We start from the raw sequence: 21,042 nt of genomic DNA on the forward strand, positions 1-21,042 counted from the left end.
TAGTATAGTCTATAGTCTAGTCAATAGTCTAGTCTATAGTCTAGTCTATAGTCTAGTCTATAGTCTAGTCTATAGTCTAGTCTATAGTCTAGTCTATAGTCTAGTCTACAGGCAAATCTATAGTCTACAGTCCAGTCAACAGGCAAGTCTATTGTCTAATCTATAGTCTAGTCTATAGTCTACTCTATAGTCTAGTCTTTAGTCTAGTCTATAGTCTAGTCTATAGTCTAGTCTATAGTCTAGTCTATAGTCTAGTCTATAGTTTAGTCTATAGTCTAGTCTATAGTCTAGTCTGCAAGTTAAACAACTATATTTGTTAGTCTAGTCTACAGTCTAGTGTAGTATATAATCTAGAATACATTCCTATTTGGAAATCTCATATTCCAGGAAAGTTTATTGTCAAGTTAACTTCGCATGATCAGTAGTTTTAAGCCTTATTCCGTTCAGCTTTGGAGGAAAAAAAAAGCGAGATCAGTTTTTAACGGATTCATAACGTGGCAAATATAAGCTAAAACGATCTATTTATCTATCTATCAATCAATCAATCTATCTATCTATCTATCTATCTATCTATCTATCTATCTATCTATCTATCTATCTATCTATCTATTCAGATTTATATAATAAATAAAACAATTTCATTAATAATGCCGATATATAACAAATTTTATTTATTAATAAAAATATATAAAAAATATCTAATATTTGAGCTACATTATATGAGTAATACCAGATTCTCGATATACAAAGCCATATCAGTCGAAAATATTAAGTATGAAAACATGATTTTAATGTCTTCGATATCGAAAATGCTGACAAAATAATAATCGTTTCGTGTTAAATCGTTAGCCGCCTTTAGTGAAAACTCTACCAAGTTTACTTAACCATTCTTAATGATGAGGATGTGGAGGAGGATGAGGATGAACAAGCACTGGTACATGGACAACTTCAGTTTTATGCACGACAACAGGTTTGCTGACAACAACTGGTTTTGTAACAACAACAGGTTTGTGTACAACCACTGGTTTATGGACAACAACAGCTTTGGTAACCAATACAGGTTTGTGGACTATGATAGGCTTATGACCAGGAGCTGCATATGCCAAAGCAAAAACACCAAACAGAATAACAAACAAAAACTTTAATGAACAAAAAGCCATTTTCTGTTATTTAACAAAAGTTAATTATTTAAGGAAGTTAAGATAAAGAAGTAATGAAACTGTTTAATGTATTTTTCGCAAAATGTTTAAACTTTTATACAAAATTTTGTTTAAAAAATCTTCTGCAACAATACAGATGGTCTTACAAACATGTTGCTAATGTCAAGGTGTCTTTTTCATTAATTTTGCAAAGAAAAATACAAAAAATAATTTTTGTGGTTTTTCGTTTTGTAATTGATTTTTTTTTTGCAATATATTTAGAAAAATATAATTATTATACTAAAAACTTAGACTACTTAAAAATAGTTCTATTATTTTGTGAGTTTCAGCATGGTTTAGCTACTTCAGCCTCCATCTGTATAGCTGGACATTTTTTCAATGTTTTGGTGAATTTCTTTTCAAATTTCTTTTCTTGTTTTTCCGTCAATTCATCTAGATTCAATTTGCTTTTATATTTCTTTAATAATTTCTTTTTAAGTTTATCCAAAGCAATACCTTCCGTATGTTTGGCTACAATCTTTTCCAATACCGTAGACCATTGGAATGTTTCGTCTTCTTCTCCAGCACCATTCTCTTCGGGTTCTTTAGTTTTATTATCTTTCTTCTTCTTTTTCTTTTCTGGCTTCTCCTCTACACCATTATTTTCCTCTGCTTTACGTTTTACCCCATTTTGTTGATTAATTTCTGCTTGCTTGGCTTTTTTAGACTCCTCTATGGCCGCCTTAGCAGCAGCCATCTCCTCCTGTTTGATCTTTTTCATATTTTCCAATTCCTTTTCTAAAACCTCCCACACTGGTTGAGCTTGATTGCTGGGTATTCTTAAGCAATTTGCTACAAAATTTTGGAACTTAGCCTTCTTGCGCGGCACATTATCATAGTTTTGCAGCCGTTGAAATATATTGCGGGTTTGACTTGACAATTGATATTCTGTAGATTCCAAAATAGAACGCACTATGTCCATCCAGGTTTCCTGCTTCTTTTGACCACTATTCTGTTTTTCTTTGGCTACATAATTTTTGCCAGAATACTTTTCCGCCTCCGAAATACATTTGGTGTGAGCCACATATTCCTCACCATGAAAATCCTTTTGACAGTCCATACACGATACATTTTTAGGATTATTACGGCAGCGTGTATTGTAATGTTTTTCTACGGAAGGTTTTTTAACAGATTCACCACAATTATTGCAGGTAAAGAAGACCATTTTGTATAAAAAAAAATTAAAGTGTAACAATAAAATTTTCTAGAAAAATATGCACAATTTCATTCACAAAATTGTGTACAAACAAATGCACGTGGAGTAATTGAAAAACGAAGAGAATGAGCACAGAGTAAAACAGCTGTTGAAGTAAAAGAGTGCTGTCTATTGGTATGAGGAAACTTGGCAGCACTTTTAGATGTATAAATACGCAGAGATGTTAAAAAATAAGAATTCGTATTATTACAGTAAAAAACAAAAAAACAAACAAACCAACTAACAAACAAACTAACTAACTAACTAACCAACTAACTAACTAACTAACTAACCAACTAACTAACTAACTAACTAACTAACTAACTAACTATCTATCTAACTAACTAACGAGCTAACTAACAAACTAACTAACTAACTAACGAACTAACTAACCAACTAACTAACCAACTAACTAACTAACTAACTAACTAACTAACTAACTAACTAACTAACTAACTAATTAACTAACTAACGAACTAACTAACGAACTAACTAACTAACTAACTAACTAACTAACTAACTAACTAACTAACTAACTATCTAATTAACTAACTAACTAACTAACTAACTAACTAACTAACTAACTAACTAGCTAACTAACTAACTGACTAACTAACTAACTAACTAACTAACTAATTAACTAACTAACTAACTAACTAACTAACTAACTAATTATCTAACCATCTAACTAACTAATTAGGTAACTAACTAAAGCATTTTTAATAGCAGTATTGAGGTTTTCGATCTTACTTTATCAAAACGCTACATTACTACATTAATGAAAATGCAACTCTGCAACTATCCCAAAAACAATCCTTGCTCTAGCTGTCAAAATAGTTTTTTTTTCTTATAAATAAGAAATACCGTTATATATTTTACAAGTGAAAAAAGTGTATTTTTGTTAAAAAGTTTTAATAATTAAAAAAAATAATATTTTACAATATTTACTTCAAATAAAACCCAAATGTAAGTCATTTAAATAATTTTCCTTATAATTCTAATAAATTTCCATGGAATTTTCAAATAATTTCGCCAATTGTTCACGACTTTGTTCGCGTGGTGCTAATTTTATAATACGCTCTTGTGGCAAAGTACCCTCGACTAGAGCAGGAATATCGGAGGTATTAAAACCTAAACCTTTAAGACCATTTTCAATTCCCGCTTTTTGCATGTAGTTCCTAACACAGTCCCCTAAAATTTTGCCGGCATCGGCTTGTTTGGCATTGCTAATGTCTTTACCCAACAATTGGGCAGCTTCAAGATGGCGTTCAGGACAGGCAGGTGCCAAAAATTCAAATATGGCCGGGGCGGTTATGACTACGGATAAGCCATGGGGTATAATGGCATGACTATCACCATAACCTTTAGGGCGGAAAGTTCTTACATTTCCTGAAATAGGATAGGAAAGACCATGGGGTAAATGTACACCAGCATTACCAAAACCAACGCCAGCCATGGTGGAGGCTAAATGCATTTGAGAGCGGGCCTTTAAATTATCCGGTTGATAGATGGCTGATAAAAAGTTTTCCTTAATGGTAGTTAAAGCATAACGTGCCCAAACATCTGATATGGGATTACGACCTTGATAGGGTGGTCTAAGGCTAGGATCGGTAGGAGCTAAACCACGTTCTCTATAATCGACAGCTGTAAAACTTTCCAAAGCATGACAGAAAACATCAAAACCACTATAGGCGGTAACTCTCTCCGGTTGCGACAATGTATGTAGGGGATCAATTAGTCCTGTTGACAGTTAATATTTTTAAATTGCTAAAAATCTTATATAAATTGTTGATAACTTACCCAGTTTAGGTCTTAAATATTTACTAGATATACCCGTTTTACAGTGTAGCTTTTTGTAATCAAATATAGCCACTCCGGTAGTTTCTGAACCAGTTCCCGCTGTAGTGGGTAAAGCAATTAAAGGTTTTAATTGCACATTAACTTCTTTACCCATTCCTATAGGTTTATTAACATAATCCAAAAATTCCGCTTCCTTATCACAGGCGAATAAATTTGCCGCCTTACAAGTATCTATTACGGATCCTCCTCCTATGGCAACAAAGGCATCAAATTGTTTAGAGCGAGCAAATGTGGCTGCTTTCCATAAACTCTCATCGGTGGGCTCTACACGAGTCTCATCGTAAACTTCAAATTCTATACCACTTTTTTTTAACGAATCAAATGCAGTCATTACACTGGGTAATTTGGCTACATTTTTATCGGTTACCACACATACCGATTTAGCACCACCATTACGTAAATCAGCACCAAGTTCAGCACTTACCCCCGGACCAAAACGTACGGTAGAAGAGGACATCTGTTAACAAGAACATTTATTCGTATTATTTGTCAAGACCATTGTCTTGACTATAGATTAGTCTACAGATTTCACTAGTTCAGTTCCAATTGATTTATAGTATAGTTCTAGTTCAATTCTAGTTCAGTTCTAGTTTAATTCTAGTTCAGTTCTAGTTCAGTTCTAGTTAAGTTCTAGTTCAGTTCTAGTTCAGTTCTAGTTCAGTTCTAGTTCAGTTCTAGTTCAGTTCTAGTTCAGTTCTAGTTCAGTTCTAGTTCAGTTCTAGTTCAGTTCTAGTTCAGTTCTAGTTCAGTTCTAGTTCAGTTCTAGTTCAGTTCTAGTTCAGTTCTAGTTCAGTTCTAGTTCAGTTCTAGTTCAGTTCTAGTTCAGTTCTAGTTCAGTTCTAGTTCAGTTCTAGTTCAGTTCTAGTTCAGTTCTAGTTCAGTTCTAGTTCAGTTCTACTTCAGTTCTAGTTCAGTTCTAGTTCAGTTCTAATTCTATTCTAGTTTTACACAGTTGTAGTTCAGACTTAGTTTAGTTTTGATCCAGCCTATGGTTTTTATTCTTAACAATAGATCAGTCTATAGACTGGATTAATAGAACAAACGTTACTAGAATTATTTGAGAAAATATTTATTTCCTTTTTAAAATCCTTGAACAGTAGATAATGTGCAAATAGAAAAAATAAAAATAAGAAATTTTCCAATAATAATTTACGTATTTTTTTAGATTCAGACATAAATTCTACAATTTGTGTCAATTATTCTATGTTTCATGACTTTCATAATAAAATGACTTCTAACAAAAAAAAGTAACAAAGACAAGTGTGCGTACTAATAATAATCAATTTGGTGCATCTGATTGGACCTTGTACCCATAAACAATTACCTTTCATAAAAATGTTAATCTATACTCTGTCATAAAGTAAGAAATAAAATGTTTTTCTTAAAAGACATCTTCAATGTCAAACAAAATAGAATCCAAATAAAAGTGGAATCTAGTGAACTTTATACTGTTTTAGTAAACAAGACCTAAATGCGGACAGACAATTTTATCGCCAGACATGTCTACCCAAAGTAAAAGATTAAAAAAGTGATCAACACCATTCCAAACAACACAAATATTATTTTATTTGTATATTTCAAGATATAGATTTTATGACATTAATATCATTTATAAATACCTCAAAAGCATATTCCATTTTACCGGTTTGTGAAACATTGGCTGCACTTGATCCATAGTTACTCGAATGAGCTGGACATTTGCAGCTAAATTATAAATTAATAACAATTTTGTTGAAATACATGAAATCAAAACAAATTAATTAACTTACGAATTATGTACAATTGTATTCACTAAATTTAAGACATTTTTGCGTGACATTTTAATAGAGTTTTAATATTTTTTTAGTTCTTTTATTGTTTATTTATTTTTGTCTGCTGCTCTCGAATGTTAGTGTTGTACTAATTTGATAAGAAATTGTAGATTTCCATTATACATAGTAGCTTGTGGGTGAAGGTATTCAAAATAGAGAGAATGAGAGAATTGTATCTTTATACAAGTAAACATATGTTTCTTTAGATCAGTTTAGAATACAAATATTCTAAGTACATTTTTTAATGAATATTGTTTTTAACAACAAACGATATTTATTTTTTTGATCTCAAATGCAGGGACCGCAATTATAAATGAAAAGCAAATTAGAAAGTTCATTTCAAAACGGTGGACTCTATGTCTGTTGTGTATAATACTGAACCAAAGTTGTTGCAAAACCTATTAATGGAAGTGCACCTTTATCACAATTACGATATTATTCGATTTACATACAATTTTAATGACTTCGATAGTACAATTTATATTAAAAAATAAGGAATTGATATTTGATTTTTCTATAGAAGGCCTTAGATGGACATTGATGTCAGTATAGAACCGATACTCACTTCAGTTCTAGTTCCCTTCCAGGGCATTTGTGTCACTTTAGAACCGATCCTCCAAAAATTTGTTAAATATAGTCCAATATCATCATGTTCAGTTCTAGTTTAATTCTACATAATTCCATTTGAATTTAGTTTCAGTTGTTTTAGTTTATTTTAAGTTCATTTCTAGTTCAGTTCTTGTTTAGTTTTTTTTTTCAGTTCTAGTTCAGTTTTAGTTCAGTTCTAGTTCAGTTGTAATCCAGTTCTAGTTCAGTTCTAGTTATAGTCCAGTTCTAGTTCAGTTTTAGTTCAGTTCTAGTTCAGTTCTAGTTCAGTTCTAGTTCAGTTCTAGTTCAGTTCTAGTTCAGTTCTAGTTCAGTTCTAGTTCAGTTCTAGTTCAGTTCTAGTTCAGTTCTAGTTCAGTTCTAGTTCAGTTCTAATTCAGTTCTAGTTCAGTTCTAATTCAGTTCTAGTTCAGTTCTAGTTCAGTTCTAGTTCAGTTCTAATTCAGTTCTAGTTCAGTACAAAATTTAAAAATTTAATTAGCTACAAAGCAAAATTTTAACCATTTTTTGTTTTCCATGTAACAACGAATTACTAACCCTCAAAATATTAAACGCACACCCTATCGCTTTGTCCTCTTTTTAACATCTGTGCATTTTTTCAGATATCAAAATCTAACTTAAACATTTCAAAAAGATGGCAGAATTTGAATTTTCATTTACTTTCGATGATGGCAACTACGAAAATGATTTCAGTGGTGATCTATATGATTTTGAAAACATGTGGCAAGACATCGCTGAAGAGTTGCGTCAAAAAGATGAAAACGAACAATTTCAACAAATGTTTCATCAAAAATTACACATTGACCCAAACTATGAAAAGGTCTGCCATCAAAGGGAACGTTATATTTGAAGCGATTTATTTATCTTAGTAGTTTTTTATTTTTCTTATTATTTTTTTATTTATTTTATTAAAATAACTTTTGCCTAACTATGACTAATATTTTTATTTAAAATTTTGTTTATAGTTTTTTATTTATGTTTTCTTTTTCTAACAAATATTTTAAAAGACTTCAACTGGTTTGAATGTTAATTATTATTTTTTTTTGAAAAGAATTTAAATTTTCACTTTATTGTGATATAATTATTAATTCGTAATTTTATTGTAAATATTTGATAATCGTTTTATTGCTTATTTATTGCAAAACAAACTAATATCGTTTAATTGTTACAAAAAAATATTATATAACAATTGTTTTAAAAACTTACGTTTTAACTATTTTAACTCTCAAATGTGAGAGGATTTTAAATATTTTATATTTATGTTTTATTTATTTTAAAACATATTATTCTTTGAAGTTTTGTTTATTGGCTATTTTTAAAATTGTATTTGCCTAAATGTATTTTTAAATGTATGCAATTATGTTTTTTATCTTAATTGTTTTCAAAAATTTTTTTATTAGCAAAACTACTTTTTATATATTTTAATTTGTATTAACAAGTTTTTAACTACAACTAAAAAAGGCTCGATTTCATATAAAAAATTTCATGTTAAAAGTTTCACGTAATTAAAGTAAGTCCTTGAGGATTTCAATACAAATTCAAGGAGTTTTTTATGAATATTTACAGAACTAACGTTTATTTTAAACAAATTAATCATATTGATACATAAGCCATTGTATATTTATCAGATAATTCTATATCTCGAAATTAAAAACTCAAAACGTTTTGTTTATGTATTAACTTTGTATTTAAAAGTTATTCTAAACATAAATGTCTTTTATCCTATATCGTAGTACATATTTATTATCTGTAATTATTTTGTATTTATGAAATCGGCCTTTATTTCAATCTTAAGTTAAATTCAATGTTAACTTTTGACTTTGATTATTTAAAAAGAGCTTGTAAATTTTTAATTACATATTAAATAAACACCTTTTATTTAAAATGATATATTTTACTATAAAATCTATTTAATACATGGTTACGGTAAGCCTAAAGGATTTTCCTACGTACCTCCTCAACTTTCCATATAATTCGAATAAAAATATTTAATGATATAAAAAGATTTACTTCTTCATGATCAACTTAAAAGCTTAGACTCCATAGCTTGCACATACATACATATCTTGTTTATTTTTATTCTAAAATATATAGATTATAGCTTTAGTTATTTATCAATCCAGACGGATAGTGTTGATCAGTCTATAGTCTTGACTATAGATCAGTCTATAGTCTTGACTATAGATCAGCCTATAGTCTTGACTATAGATCAGTCCATAGTCTTGACTATAGATCAGTCCATAGTCTTGACTATAGATCAGTCCATAGTCTTGACTATAGATCAGTCCATAGTCTTGACTATAGATAGTCTTGACTATGGATCAGTCTATAGTCTTGACTATAGATCAGTCTATAGTCTTGACTATAGATCAGTCTATAGTCTTGACTATAGATCAGTCTATAGTCTTGACTATAGATCAGTCTTCTTGTAATCCAATTTACATATTCCGACATATTATCAATCTATAGTCTTAATTGTCTATATCATTTCATAGTCTTTACTAAAGATCATATAGATAATATTTAGTCTTTATTATAGTAATGGTTACAGATAGGTCGATAGTTGTTATTGTAACTGCTAAAACAATCCAATAAGCTAGTTAGGGCTTTCTATATCAATGTCTAGGCTTAAAAATTGGGTTACTTCAACTGAATGCTGCCATAAATATATTGGACGGAGCGAAGTAAGGTTGGTTGGGTTGTTGTTGTAGCAGCGATACGTGTAAAGTCGTTGTGTCTGGGTTGACAATCCTTGGTCGTAGTTCGTTGAACCCAGAGTCGTTCCAGTGCGAAGAACCGATTGTCGTGCGAACTTTAGTTGAGTTGGTAGGGTTGGTTGAATGGGGAATCTGACCACATGCAGGACATTCGTTGGGACGGTATGGTCTATATGTGACCAGTAGGTATTGAGCCTGTTGCTCCAACTCAATCGTAGTTGTGTCAGAACTACTCTTGTTTACCGCGGCAGGTTTTCTTTAGTGTCTGCACCGACCTCCAAGTATGGTATTCATGTGGTATCCTGTGACCGCGGAATTTATGGCGTATCTATGAATGTCGTTCATAGCTGCCGAATACGTTTTCCTCGTATATACAAAGATCCTTCCTGACATGCCTCGGAGGATCATTCAAATCTGTGATGTTTAAGTTGGGATGACAGTCCTTAGGGCGACATTTTGGCAGCTTTGAATGTTTCTCCACTGACTATCACAAAGGTGACCACACTGCAAACCACAAGGTTTCTTTATCCATACCCCAAGTGCTGCCGTCTAGCGCTTTAAGGACCTTGTTTCTACTTTGTGCGAAGTAAACCTAGGTTTAGGTTTACTTCCTTCGTCCAGCTAGTAAATAGATGTTGTTGACGACTTCGCCGGTTGAAGCAACAATAACAATACAATAGGTCGATAGATCAGTTCATAGACTTAACTACAGATCAGGCTATAGTCTTGACTAAAGATCAGATAATCTTAAGATTGAACTTTAGATTGGTCGATATTACATTCGATAGCTTATAGTGTTGTGTAGATTTTATTACAGTCTTGACTATTGACTAGACTACATTTTAGTATAGTCTTGACTATAGATCACTCAATAATCTTTAATACAGATCAGTCTATATTATTGACTATTGCATTATCGTAACATATTGGCTTGACTAAAGATCAGATATTTTTATATTTGTCTTTAGTCTGGATTTTATTTCACTCAATAGTTTTGATTATAGATCAGTTTTAAAGTTCATAAAGATCAATTTGTTTATTGCCAAATCCAAATTAAAAAAACTTTAGCCTGACAAAGGTGTATGTAATTCCTACCATTTATAGATTAAAATGTCCCTTAATTACCTTCTTTTAAATCCAACTTCTGTGCAATAAAACAATGATTTCAACTTTTTGGAAGTTTTATTCAAAAAAAATTGAAAACTTTATTAAATCTTCCATTTAAAAATGTCTTCCAAAAAGCGAACAGATTTTAGCAACTAAAACTAAATGTTAAAAATAAATTTTCTTTTACAAGCATATCTCCAATAATAAAAAAACTAACTTAAATGTTTTATGTTGTTTTTTTTTATATTTAATTTATTAAATTATTAATGTAAATAACTGCAAAAAAATTTTATACAGAAAAAGAAAAATAATAATAATTAAATTAAAATATAATAATTTATAATTAGAAAAAAATAGAAAGCATAATTTGAATGTTAAAGAACAAAAGTTATAAAAAAATAAACAGAAATTCCCCAAAAGATAAAAACAGGATTTTAGTAAATTAGTATTAGAACTGCAAATAATATTTATAGTTTTGGAGTTATCAACAAAGAATTTTCTTTTTTTTTCATAAAAGTGATGACCACCAAACATGGCACTTTAAAGAGTAAAAATAATTGGAAATTTTATTTATTTCTTGAACGATTAGTGGAGTGTAGATTTTTGAAATTTTGTTAAATGCATTTCGGTAATAAACTTTAACATTTTAAAAATTAATTGTAAAATTATTAAGTACAAATTTGTGGAATATTTTTTGTTGGTATTTTGGAAATGTTCACAATTGTTTAGGAATTATTGAAGATGTAGGTTATGTTTGTTTAATACTATTTTCTTTTTAAATATAATTTTTTATTTACTTTTTGTTTTGTTTATTTAAATATATTTATTTATTAAATTAAATAGAAATTTTGTTTGTCTTTTGTTTTAACGTTTCATTAAATGTTGGAAAACTTGGTTAAATCATCTTAAGTTTAAATATGTAAATATTTATTTATATAGTATGTATGTATATGTATAAATAAAAACTGATTACAAAATTATCAGTTTTAATTTCAAATTTAAAAAAAAATACTTGGTTTTTTTAGATTTTCTTTAAAAAAAACTACAAAAATAACTGTAAATATTTAACCCTCTCTTAGATGTGCTGATCTATTAAACTAAAAACTACTCAAAAGCCAATAAACTAAGACCTTCTTCCTTTTTGAAAGGATGCTAGAGAAACTTTTGCCAAAAAACATAGATAATAATTTAACATATAGCTGGTATTTAGCTGTAGCTTCTCTAAAAACATCCGTTTAAACAGGCCTATTAAAACAATATACTCTCTTCTACACTTTTTCTTCTACATCCTACACTCTGCTGACTTCATTTTCTTTTACATTTGTGTGAGTGTGTGTGTGTGTGTTTGATTCTAAACTTGATTGATAGGAGTATATTGATGTACTTTAGGTTGTTTAGGCTCTTTGGGTGGCTTAATGTCTTCGGTAAGTTTTTGATAAACAATGGAATTTGTATGAGCCTGTAATAGTGACATACGATAACGTTCGCCACGCTTGCGCATAACCATCGATATGATTTTGGCAATAACTATGAGTAAAATAATCACACAAGTAATAATTATAATAATGGGCACTAAGAATTTGTAACCACTATAGTAAATGTGACCACGTTCAATAATATACTCCTCATCATTGTCATCATCATCCTCTTCGTCGTCATCATCATCTTCTTCATCGTTATCGCTATGCTCTAAATGTTTTTTACGATCGGCAATAAATTTATCTATTAATAAGAATATACATTAATATTAACAGTAATTGATTGTTTGTTGTACAGTTAAAAACTTACCCAATAAGAAACGATCATTGGTTTCTTTACTCAAATCGATCTCTTCCACACGTATGCCATGATCGATAATCTTCTTAGATATGTCAGCCTTCTTTTCATAGTCATCATAATCATCTTGATTATTATCAGCATTCTCATCATCATCGTCGTCATCATCTTCATCATACTCGGATTCATCATCATCTTTCTCCTCTTCGGCATTATTAATATCATCCTCATTCATCAAGATTTCATGGTGAGAATCCTTTAAAATCTTTTGCAATTTATTATTTTCCATAATGTTCAATAAGTTCTTGGCATCTTCATCTAAATCCTTATCGGCTTTCTGTAAACGTTTCTCGAATTTATTGACGCCCATAGACTTTTTGTGTGTTAAATCTTCATGTTTGCAAACCTCATGAGCCAACGAAGCCCAACCGGCTTGACTTTGTATTTCAATCTGTTGACTATCGCCCAATTCCAAATTGGCCAAAGTGGGCATAGAGTGTGGCATCAATTGATGATTAAGGGAAACATAGCTTATAAAGTCCTGGAAGTCTTCGTTGCATTTTAAAGGATTGTGGCTGATGTCTAGACTTCTTAAGTTCTTGAAATTGCGCACATCATTAGAGTGTATTTTGTGGATTTGATTAGAGGAAGCATTAAAGGATTTCAAAGTTTCATAGAATTTGTATTTGCGTCCCACACCAAATTGGTTATCGGTCAAAAGGGTCTTCAATTCACAATCACTAACATCCAATTCACGCAATTTACTCAAGGGCAAGAATAGGCGTACGGAGAGTTTGTGTATGGGATTGCCAGCCAAATTCAATTTGGTCAAATCGTTGTTATTCATAAAGATCAATTCATCCAATTTGGCAATTAAGTTATTGCTCAAATCCAAATCAATTAATTTCTTTAAACTAGCAAAAGTATCTCTTTCCAAATTGTTAATATTATTCCAGGCCAATTTCAAAGTGGCCAAATGAGGCATAGTAGAGAAGGTCTTGTGTCCCAAGGCGCCAATAGCACAATTGGATATATCCAAATAGTAAACAGTGAAATAACCATTATAACTGCGGAAACCATCGGTAGGCAATTGACTCAATCTGGGATTGTCATTCAATCTAATCACATCCAATTCAGAATTCTTAAAGAAGATCATGCTTGACACTTGATCCAATTCGTTAATGGACAAATCAATGTGTCTCAAATTCTTCAAAGTCATAAAGGAATCGGGTTGTATTTTGGTCAAACCATTGCCTTTCAAATTCAAATTTGTTAGACCGGTCATCTTATCGAACATGCCTTGGTGCACAGTGTGTATTTGATTGAAACTTAAATCCAATTGTTGCAAATTGGAATTACCGAATTTCAAATCATTCGTAATGGAATTGTATTTCAAGTGTAAAATAGCCAATGCGGTACGATTGAAGATGGTGGGTGGTAAAGTTTTCAAAGAGTTATAGGAAAGATCTAATTCTTCAATAGTTTCCAATTTATCAAAGACACCTTCGGGGATTTTCTGTAAATTGTTTTGAGACAAATTAATGTAAATAATGTTGGTCAATTGGGAGAAGGCATTGGGATTAAGTTCCATTAAATTGTTGCGTGATAAATCCAATTCTTCAATGCTGGAAGACTACAAAGGAAAACAAGAAAAAAAGGATGCTTAATGTAAAAGTATAAAATTTTTTTAAAAATATTCTACCTTCAACAAATAATGGACACTGGACATAACGCTCAAATCATTGCCAGATATGGTCAACAAACGCAATTTCTTGTTCTTGGCAAAAGTATCAGGATTGATAATGGCCAAACCAACGTTGGTGAAATTGACCGAGAATAATTCATCCAAACCATTAAAGGCATCCGGATGCAAATACTCAATGGTGCAGTTGGCAATCTTAATAGTGGAAACATGCTTCAAACCCAAGTCCACAAAGAAATTGGGACCCAGTAGAATAGGATACATAGGACCAACATCGGTTACAACCAAATCGGTAATATCTTTGCCGAATTTTTGGGTACCAGTATCAATGCGACTGCAATAGGCTACCAAATAACTATTGACATTACGTTCGCAAGTACAATAACGTGGACAGGGTACATCCTCACTAAACACAACTTCTTCTTCATCCTTGATGTCATTGTCATTCTCAAATTCATCATCGTCCTCATCATCATAATCGTCATCATCATCTTCATCGTCTTCATTGACAGTGTTGTCATCATGGAATTCAATATTATTCGATTCCTTATTGTCCTCAACAGGCGCTTTAGCAGTGGAAGTCTAAAAAGGTATTCCATTAAAAAAAAACAATCTTTTTAATTTAAAATTTTTCTCTCCAATTACCTTGATATCTTCCTTAATGGGTTTCATTTCAATTGGTTTCTTGGCCAATTTGTCCTTGTTTTTCGCTTTCTTATTGGCTGCTGTTGCAGTTTGATCATAATTCATATCGTAATCATAATCATCGTAATTATCATAATCATCATCGTAAGAATCATCAACAGGCTCTGCTGTAGTGCTAGCAGTTGAATTTAATTTTTTAGCCAATAACTGTTTGAATCTAAAAAATAATTTTGATTAAAATTAAAAATATTTTCAAAAATTTTAATGTTAATAAAGCATTAATATACCTTTCATCCTTGGACAAGGCTTCGGAATGCTTTGAAGCTTCCATCAAATCGTTTAACATATTGTCACTAAGAGTTTTTTGCGTACTGCTGCCCATAGCATTACGACTCTTTTCACTTGTTGTTGTGGGCAAGGGTGTTTCCTTTACTTTCGGCGTTGAAATTCTTACATGTTTTTCTTCTTCTACAGCAGTCAAATCATCGTCGAGGTCCAATTGATTGTCCGGTATATCATCGTGTACAATTTTAAGAGGATTGATCGAACTGGATAGTGCTAACTGAAAAACCCCTATGGAGAGGAGTAACAGTAGCACCAGTCTTGACTGGCGTGACATAGTGGGGTGTTTTGAAATCTGAAAAAAAGTAGAAACATGAAATTTTTGTTAGAGATTATTTGTTGTAGACTTTGTTATAAGTTGCATTTATTTTGTTTTGTTTTACAATCTACACTCTCGACTATAGTCTAGTCTATAGTAAAGTCTATAGTCTAGTCTATAGTCTAGTCTATAGTCTAGTCTATAGTCTAGTCTATAGTCTAGTCTATAGTCAAGTCTGTAGTCTAGTCTATAGTCAAGTCTGTAGTCTAGTCTATAGTCTAGTCTATAGTCAAGTCTATAGTCTAGTCTATAGTCTAGTCTATAGTCAAGTCTATAGTCTAGTCTATAGTCTAGTCTATAGTCAAGTCTATAGTCTAGTATATAGTCTAGACTATAGTCTAGTCTATAGTCTAGTCTATAGTCTAGTCTATAGTCTAGTCTATAGTCTAGTCTATAGTCTAGTCTATAGTCTAGTCTATAGTCTAGTCTATAGTCTAGTCTATAGTCTAGTCTATAGTCTAGTCTATAGTCTAGACTATAGTCTAATCTATAGTCTAGTCTATAGTCTAGACTATAGTCTAGTCTATAGTCTAGTCTATAGTCTAGTCTATAGTCTAGCCTATAGTCTAGTCTATAGTCTAGCCTATAGTCTAGTCTGTAGTCTAGCCTATAGTCTAGTCTGTAGTCTAGCCTATAGTCTAGTCTGTAGTCTAGCCTATAGTCTAGTCTGTAGTCTAGCCTATAGTCTAGTCTGTAGTCTAGCCTATAGTCTAGTCTGTAGGCTAGCCTATAGTCTAGTCTATAGTCTAGTCTATAGTATAGTCTATAGTCTAGTCTATAGTGTAGGCTATAGTCTAGACTATAGTGTAGGCTATAGTCTAGACTATAGTCTATTTTGTAGTCGATACTCTAGTTGCGCTATAGTGTTAATTATTGATTGTTGATTATTGCATTACGAAGTCGAAATCGCTTTTGGACTAGGATTCCACTTAGGAATTCCGAAATAGAACTACAACCACCTCCAGTTTACACTGATGGCTCTAAGTGGAGTGAAAAAGTGGGTGGTAGTTCATTCTTGAAGGATTTGGTAATCATCCTTCAGTCTATCTACCTACAGTTTTGTTTTTCAAGCAGAAATATCTTCTATCGAACGAGCAGCGAATTGGCTATGGTACAATGACTTATCGGGAGATATATTTATGTATATATACTGACAGCAAAGGTGCTATCAAAAATTTAGTGTCCTCAAGACATCTATGTAAACCAAAGAATGTCGGGTATCTCTAAACGAGATAGCGAGACATTCTAGGATCACGTAATATCAGTCCCTAGTCACTATAAATGTCAGGGTAACTGTATAACTAATGAATTAGCAATAAACGGCGCGATGTTGTATGAGAAAGAAATCGACGCTTCTCAGTATCTATTTGGCCTCTATATAATGCTCTTAGATCAAGATTGCACATAAGCTGACGATGAGAGCATTTAAGAACGTGTCCCGTATTAGTAATTACAGGATAGTGTGTCATCGGTACTCACACTAGTATATTATGCCTTTTATATAATGACTAGTTAAAGTGTCTTATTGAGAGCAGGGGGCATCACTTTGGTGATCTCTTCTTGTCATGTATAGAGAAGCTTTCTGGGATAGGTCTGAGGAATATCCTATGATATATGTGAACTGCTTTTGTAGCAGCTGCCTTAGATACCTAACCTAAGCATAAACTAAGTTCTTGACTATAGACCGGTTTATAATAACTACTGTATAATAGATTGTTTTCGAGAGTGCGATCGTATACAGTTTTTTTTTTTACTCTCAACTACATACCCTTCTATACTCTCGACAAAAATTGTTCTATAATCTCGACAAGAGGTCGAAACCTAACGTTTTACTCCAACCTTTACTAACGTTTTTCCAACAAAAATACCAAAAATGTATAAATAGCTATAGCAAAAGTAACTCATTTAATTTTATCTCAAATAAATAATAATAAAAAATGTTATCTTTAAACGTTGATAAGATATAAAAAACAATTATACAGAAAAATACTAAATACTATTACCGTGAGTAGTAGAAGTAAATGTTGACAACATTAAAGAAACTCTATTGGTTATAAAAATATTCCACTTAATTAATAAAACAATTGAATGAATAAGAACATTTCGAATATTCAATACAAATATGCGTGATAAGTGGGGAAAAAAATTGATGAACGAGTGGAGGAAAAAGGGATCAGATTTCAAGTAAAATTTACAAATATATACTAAAGAAGATCAAGTGACTGTTTAGTAATGGAGCACTAATTACAAGTAAATGATAAGTTTGGAAACTAAGAACTTTTTTAACCAGCCAATGATGTTGAGAATGATTGCTTTACTTAGAGAGCTTTGCACTAAAAGCAACTCTATAGAAAGAGTTAACTGATCAGTTAGACTAAAAGATCAAAATTGAATTCCGTTACACATACTTATTTCAGGCTGCTTATAAGGAGATCAGTTTTAACATAAAGATCATTTGGATTTGTTTAAGCAAATATATAGGACAACGAACGTCCAACACAAGATCACGAAGTTTACCGTTGTAGTCCCAAGGATACGATCATGTTTTAAACAAGATCAGTTTATAAAGGAAAGTATACCTTCGGATTTCGAATATTAAAGTCATGATTAGATTAGCTGCTTATAAGGAGAACGATCTTGCTTCGAACGAAATGGCAGATCAGTTTTAGCATAAAGATCATTTAGATTTATTTCAAACATTTTATTATGATCAAGATCAAAAAGTTTACTGTTACGTTTTTAAAGATATAAATGTCAAAATTAGATTCCGTTACGCATACTGATTTCAGGCTGCTTAGCATAAAGATCATTTGGATTTGTTTAACCAGATATATAGGAAAATATCCGAGACATAAGGATTTAGAAAACTGGCTTCAATCATTTTATTGTTATCAAGATCAAAAAGTTTACTGTTGAGTTTTTAAGAATACGATCATGTTTTAAACAAGATCAATTTAAACATAGAGCGGAATAGACTTTCGGGTTTCGAATATAAAAGTCAAATTAGATTCCATTTCGCATACTGATTTCAGGCTGCTTATATGGAGAACGATCTTGCTTCGAACGAAATGTCAGATCAGTTTTAACATAAAGATCATTTAAATTTATTTAAGCAAATATATAGGAAAACATCCGAGACATAAGGATTAAGAAAACTGGCTTTAAACTTTCTATTATGAGTGATCAAGAAGTTGACTGTTGCGTTTTTAAGAATACGATCATGTTTTACACAAGATCCGTTTAAACATAGAGCAGAATAGACTTTCGGATTTCGAATATAAAAGTAATTTTTTAAATAATAACAAACATTTTCCAACCGACATTTGTATAAACAAGAATTTAAACAATTTATTTAAAATTGTTAATTATATTTTTTTTCATTATTTTATAAGCATTAGAAATAGTAATTAAAATAAAACTACTAACATTACGGCACTTTGTAGGAAATTCTTATTACACACCAAGTATTGAATATAAAAATATTTATATATTTTTATACAATTTTTATTTAAATAATTCTATTGAGCAGCCGTTGTTTAAACAACTTAGAACACAATTCTTATATAAAATTAATAAAATATTTTAAGTGTATAAATTAATAAACACATCACGTAAAAAAAAAACAAAAAAAAAACAATTTTTATTAAATAAATAATAATTTTACATTTAAGTAAGTGGATACAAATGTAACAACAAAATATGTTTTAAACACAAAATATGCATAAATTTTAACATTTAAAATATTAAATGTTTTCTTCCTGTATACGTTGTTATTATATTAGTATTGTGACAGTATTTGTGTTGTTTTAAAAATGTTTTGTTTTTGTTTTTCAAATTCACCAAACACCCCAATTATAAAACTTGATTTAAGAAACTAAATGAAATCAAGCCCACTCGTTTATATATTTTTGTGTTAAACAAAAACTGAACCAGACAAAAATCGTTTAATATGTAACTTAAAAAAAAAAATCAAAAAGAACGCCGCCAAAAAGTCAATTGATCGTTAGTCAAACTTCGAATACAAACAAAATTATAGTGCTCTATGAAAAGTAATGGTACAGTAAAGATATCTATGATTAATTAAGTTCATAGTTATACTGACTGTGTTTACCAGTGATCAGTACTTTATTTTAAAGATAAACTAAAATTTAAATGTTACACAATAACTCTAATCAAAACTGCAACTTCAGACACCGATGGAACTATTTGGATGCAATTATTTGTATTCCGATTCTATTACATGAACGATCCTACGCCTAACAAGATCCCAGATCAGTTTAACAGAAATATAATTTAGATTAATTTGTTTGTGAATGTTTACGAAGCAGATTTTAAGCATGTATGTTAAAGAGTAAAAGAAATTTCCATTTGTATTTCGATTCTATTACGAGAATGATCATACCCTGAATAAGATCCTAGATCAGTTTAACAGAAATATCATTTGGATTATTTTGTTTGTGAATGTTTACGAAGCAGATTTTAAGCAGCTCATTATGAGAAAGATAATATGTTAAAGAGTAAAAGAAATTCCAATTACGTGAACGATCCATATATTCAACAAGATGACAGATCAGTAAAGATCGTTTAGATTATATTGTACAACAGTTATATTGCAAAACATTAGGTATACAAAGGTTTACTAAAAGCTCGTTTCATGCTGCACCTTATAAGAACGATATTGGATGTCTTGGACGAGATAGCAGATATGTTAAACATGGGGAAGTTTGGATAAATTAAGCTGCTTTCAAGCTGCACCCTATGAGAACAATCTTGGATGTCTTGGACAAAAATGCAGATCAATTTGACATCAGAACGTTTGGATTAATTAAGCTGCTTTCAAGCTGCACCCTATGAGAACAATCTTGGATGTCTTGGACAAAAATGCTGATCATCAAAACGTTTGGATTAATCCATAGCTCAGAGATATAGGAAAACATAAAGGACATTAGGGTTTACGAAGTGAGATACAAGCTACCTATAAGAGTGATCAGAAAGATTAATGGTTTGTTTTTTTTTGGAACAATCACGGTTTGAACAAGATGACAGGTTTCTTAAGGTCTACAAAGCAGCTAATAATGAGAATGAGGAAAACAAACTACCATTGGTTAAAAATCATATAATGAACCAGATGACAGATCAGATCGTTTAGATTCTATTGCACAGTTTTTCGAGGTTTACTAAGATGGTAATGAAACGATCATGGAGGTCTTGAACGTGATAGAAGATCTTTTGGTTTACGCTATTGCTCTGAGATATAGGAAAACATCGAGGACATTACAGTTAGCGAAGTTCGATATAAGCTACTTAATACGAGTGATCAAAAAGATCAGTGTGGTGTTTTCTAGCACGTACATGTCTTGAACAAGATGATGGGTTTGTTAAGGTTACGAAGCTGATTTTAAGCAGCTCAATATAAGAATGATCATATCTTCAAGATGAAAACAAACTCCCATTACGTGAACTCTAAAGCTAACGAACCTGCTTTCAAGCTACCATCACGATAACGATCATGACTTGAATGAGAATGAACAGTTTAAGACAATGGTTTTTAGATTCCATATGGCTAGATTCAAGTTGTCCTACAAATGTTGAAAAAGATCACTGTTTATTTTTTTAGTGGAAACGATCATGTTTTAAACAGTTTACTGATCATTATGGATTTCATTGCACATATGGGAGAGTTTAAAGTTATTTGAATCCTCGAGTAAGGAACGTATAAGGGAAGTATCTCTCTGATCACAGAACCGATCATAACCAACTTTA

General features: G+C 31.1%; 3 protein-coding genes across 3 annotated transcripts in view; all 3 read right to left on the bottom strand.

The window, feature by feature from the left end:
- Positions 1 to 1,379: 1,379 nt before the first annotated feature.
- LOC111685289 (cell growth-regulating nucleolar protein) lies at positions 1,380 to 2,479 on the bottom strand. The gene has a single exon (XM_023447542.2). It carries the CDS (start codon positions 2,362 to 2,364, stop codon positions 1,486 to 1,488), a length of 879 nt encoding a protein of 292 aa, XP_023303310.2. The 5' UTR covers positions 2,365 to 2,479; the 3' UTR covers positions 1,380 to 1,485.
- Positions 2,480 to 3,265: 786 nt separating this feature from the next.
- LOC111685288 (probable hydroxyacid-oxoacid transhydrogenase, mitochondrial) lies at positions 3,266 to 6,179 on the bottom strand. The gene is made up of 4 exons (XM_023447541.2): positions 6,024 to 6,179; positions 5,874 to 5,958; positions 4,195 to 4,711; positions 3,266 to 4,134 (listed from the first exon to the last, which is right to left on the bottom strand). Exons 1-4 carry the CDS (start codon positions 6,071 to 6,073, stop codon positions 3,392 to 3,394), a joined length of 1,395 nt encoding a protein of 464 aa, XP_023303309.2. The 5' UTR covers positions 6,074 to 6,179; the 3' UTR covers positions 3,266 to 3,391.
- A 4,373-nt stretch (positions 6,180 to 10,552) lies between these two features.
- LOC111685291 overlaps positions 10,553 to 21,042 on the bottom strand; it is a 60,567-nt gene continuing 50,077 nt past the window's right edge. The window contains exons 4-8 of the mRNA XM_023447545.2: positions 14,906 to 15,255; positions 14,619 to 14,835; positions 13,974 to 14,555; positions 12,284 to 13,904; positions 10,553 to 12,217 (exon numbers count right to left, since the gene is read on the bottom strand). Of these exons, the coding sequence (XP_023303313.2) occupies positions 11,847 to 12,217; positions 12,284 to 13,904; positions 13,974 to 14,555; positions 14,619 to 14,835; positions 14,906 to 15,237 (3,123 nt within the window). The 5' untranslated portion in view covers positions 15,238 to 15,255 and the 3' untranslated portion in view covers positions 10,553 to 11,846. The remainder of the gene's footprint in view (positions 12,218 to 12,283; positions 13,905 to 13,973; positions 14,556 to 14,618; positions 14,836 to 14,905; positions 15,256 to 21,042) is intronic.

The sequence above is a fragment of the Lucilia cuprina genome, chromosome 6 (assembly GCF_022045245.1).
Source record: "Lucilia cuprina isolate Lc7/37 chromosome 6, ASM2204524v1, whole genome shotgun sequence".
NCBI classification, from domain to species: Eukaryota; Metazoa; Arthropoda; class Insecta; order Diptera; family Calliphoridae; genus Lucilia; species Lucilia cuprina.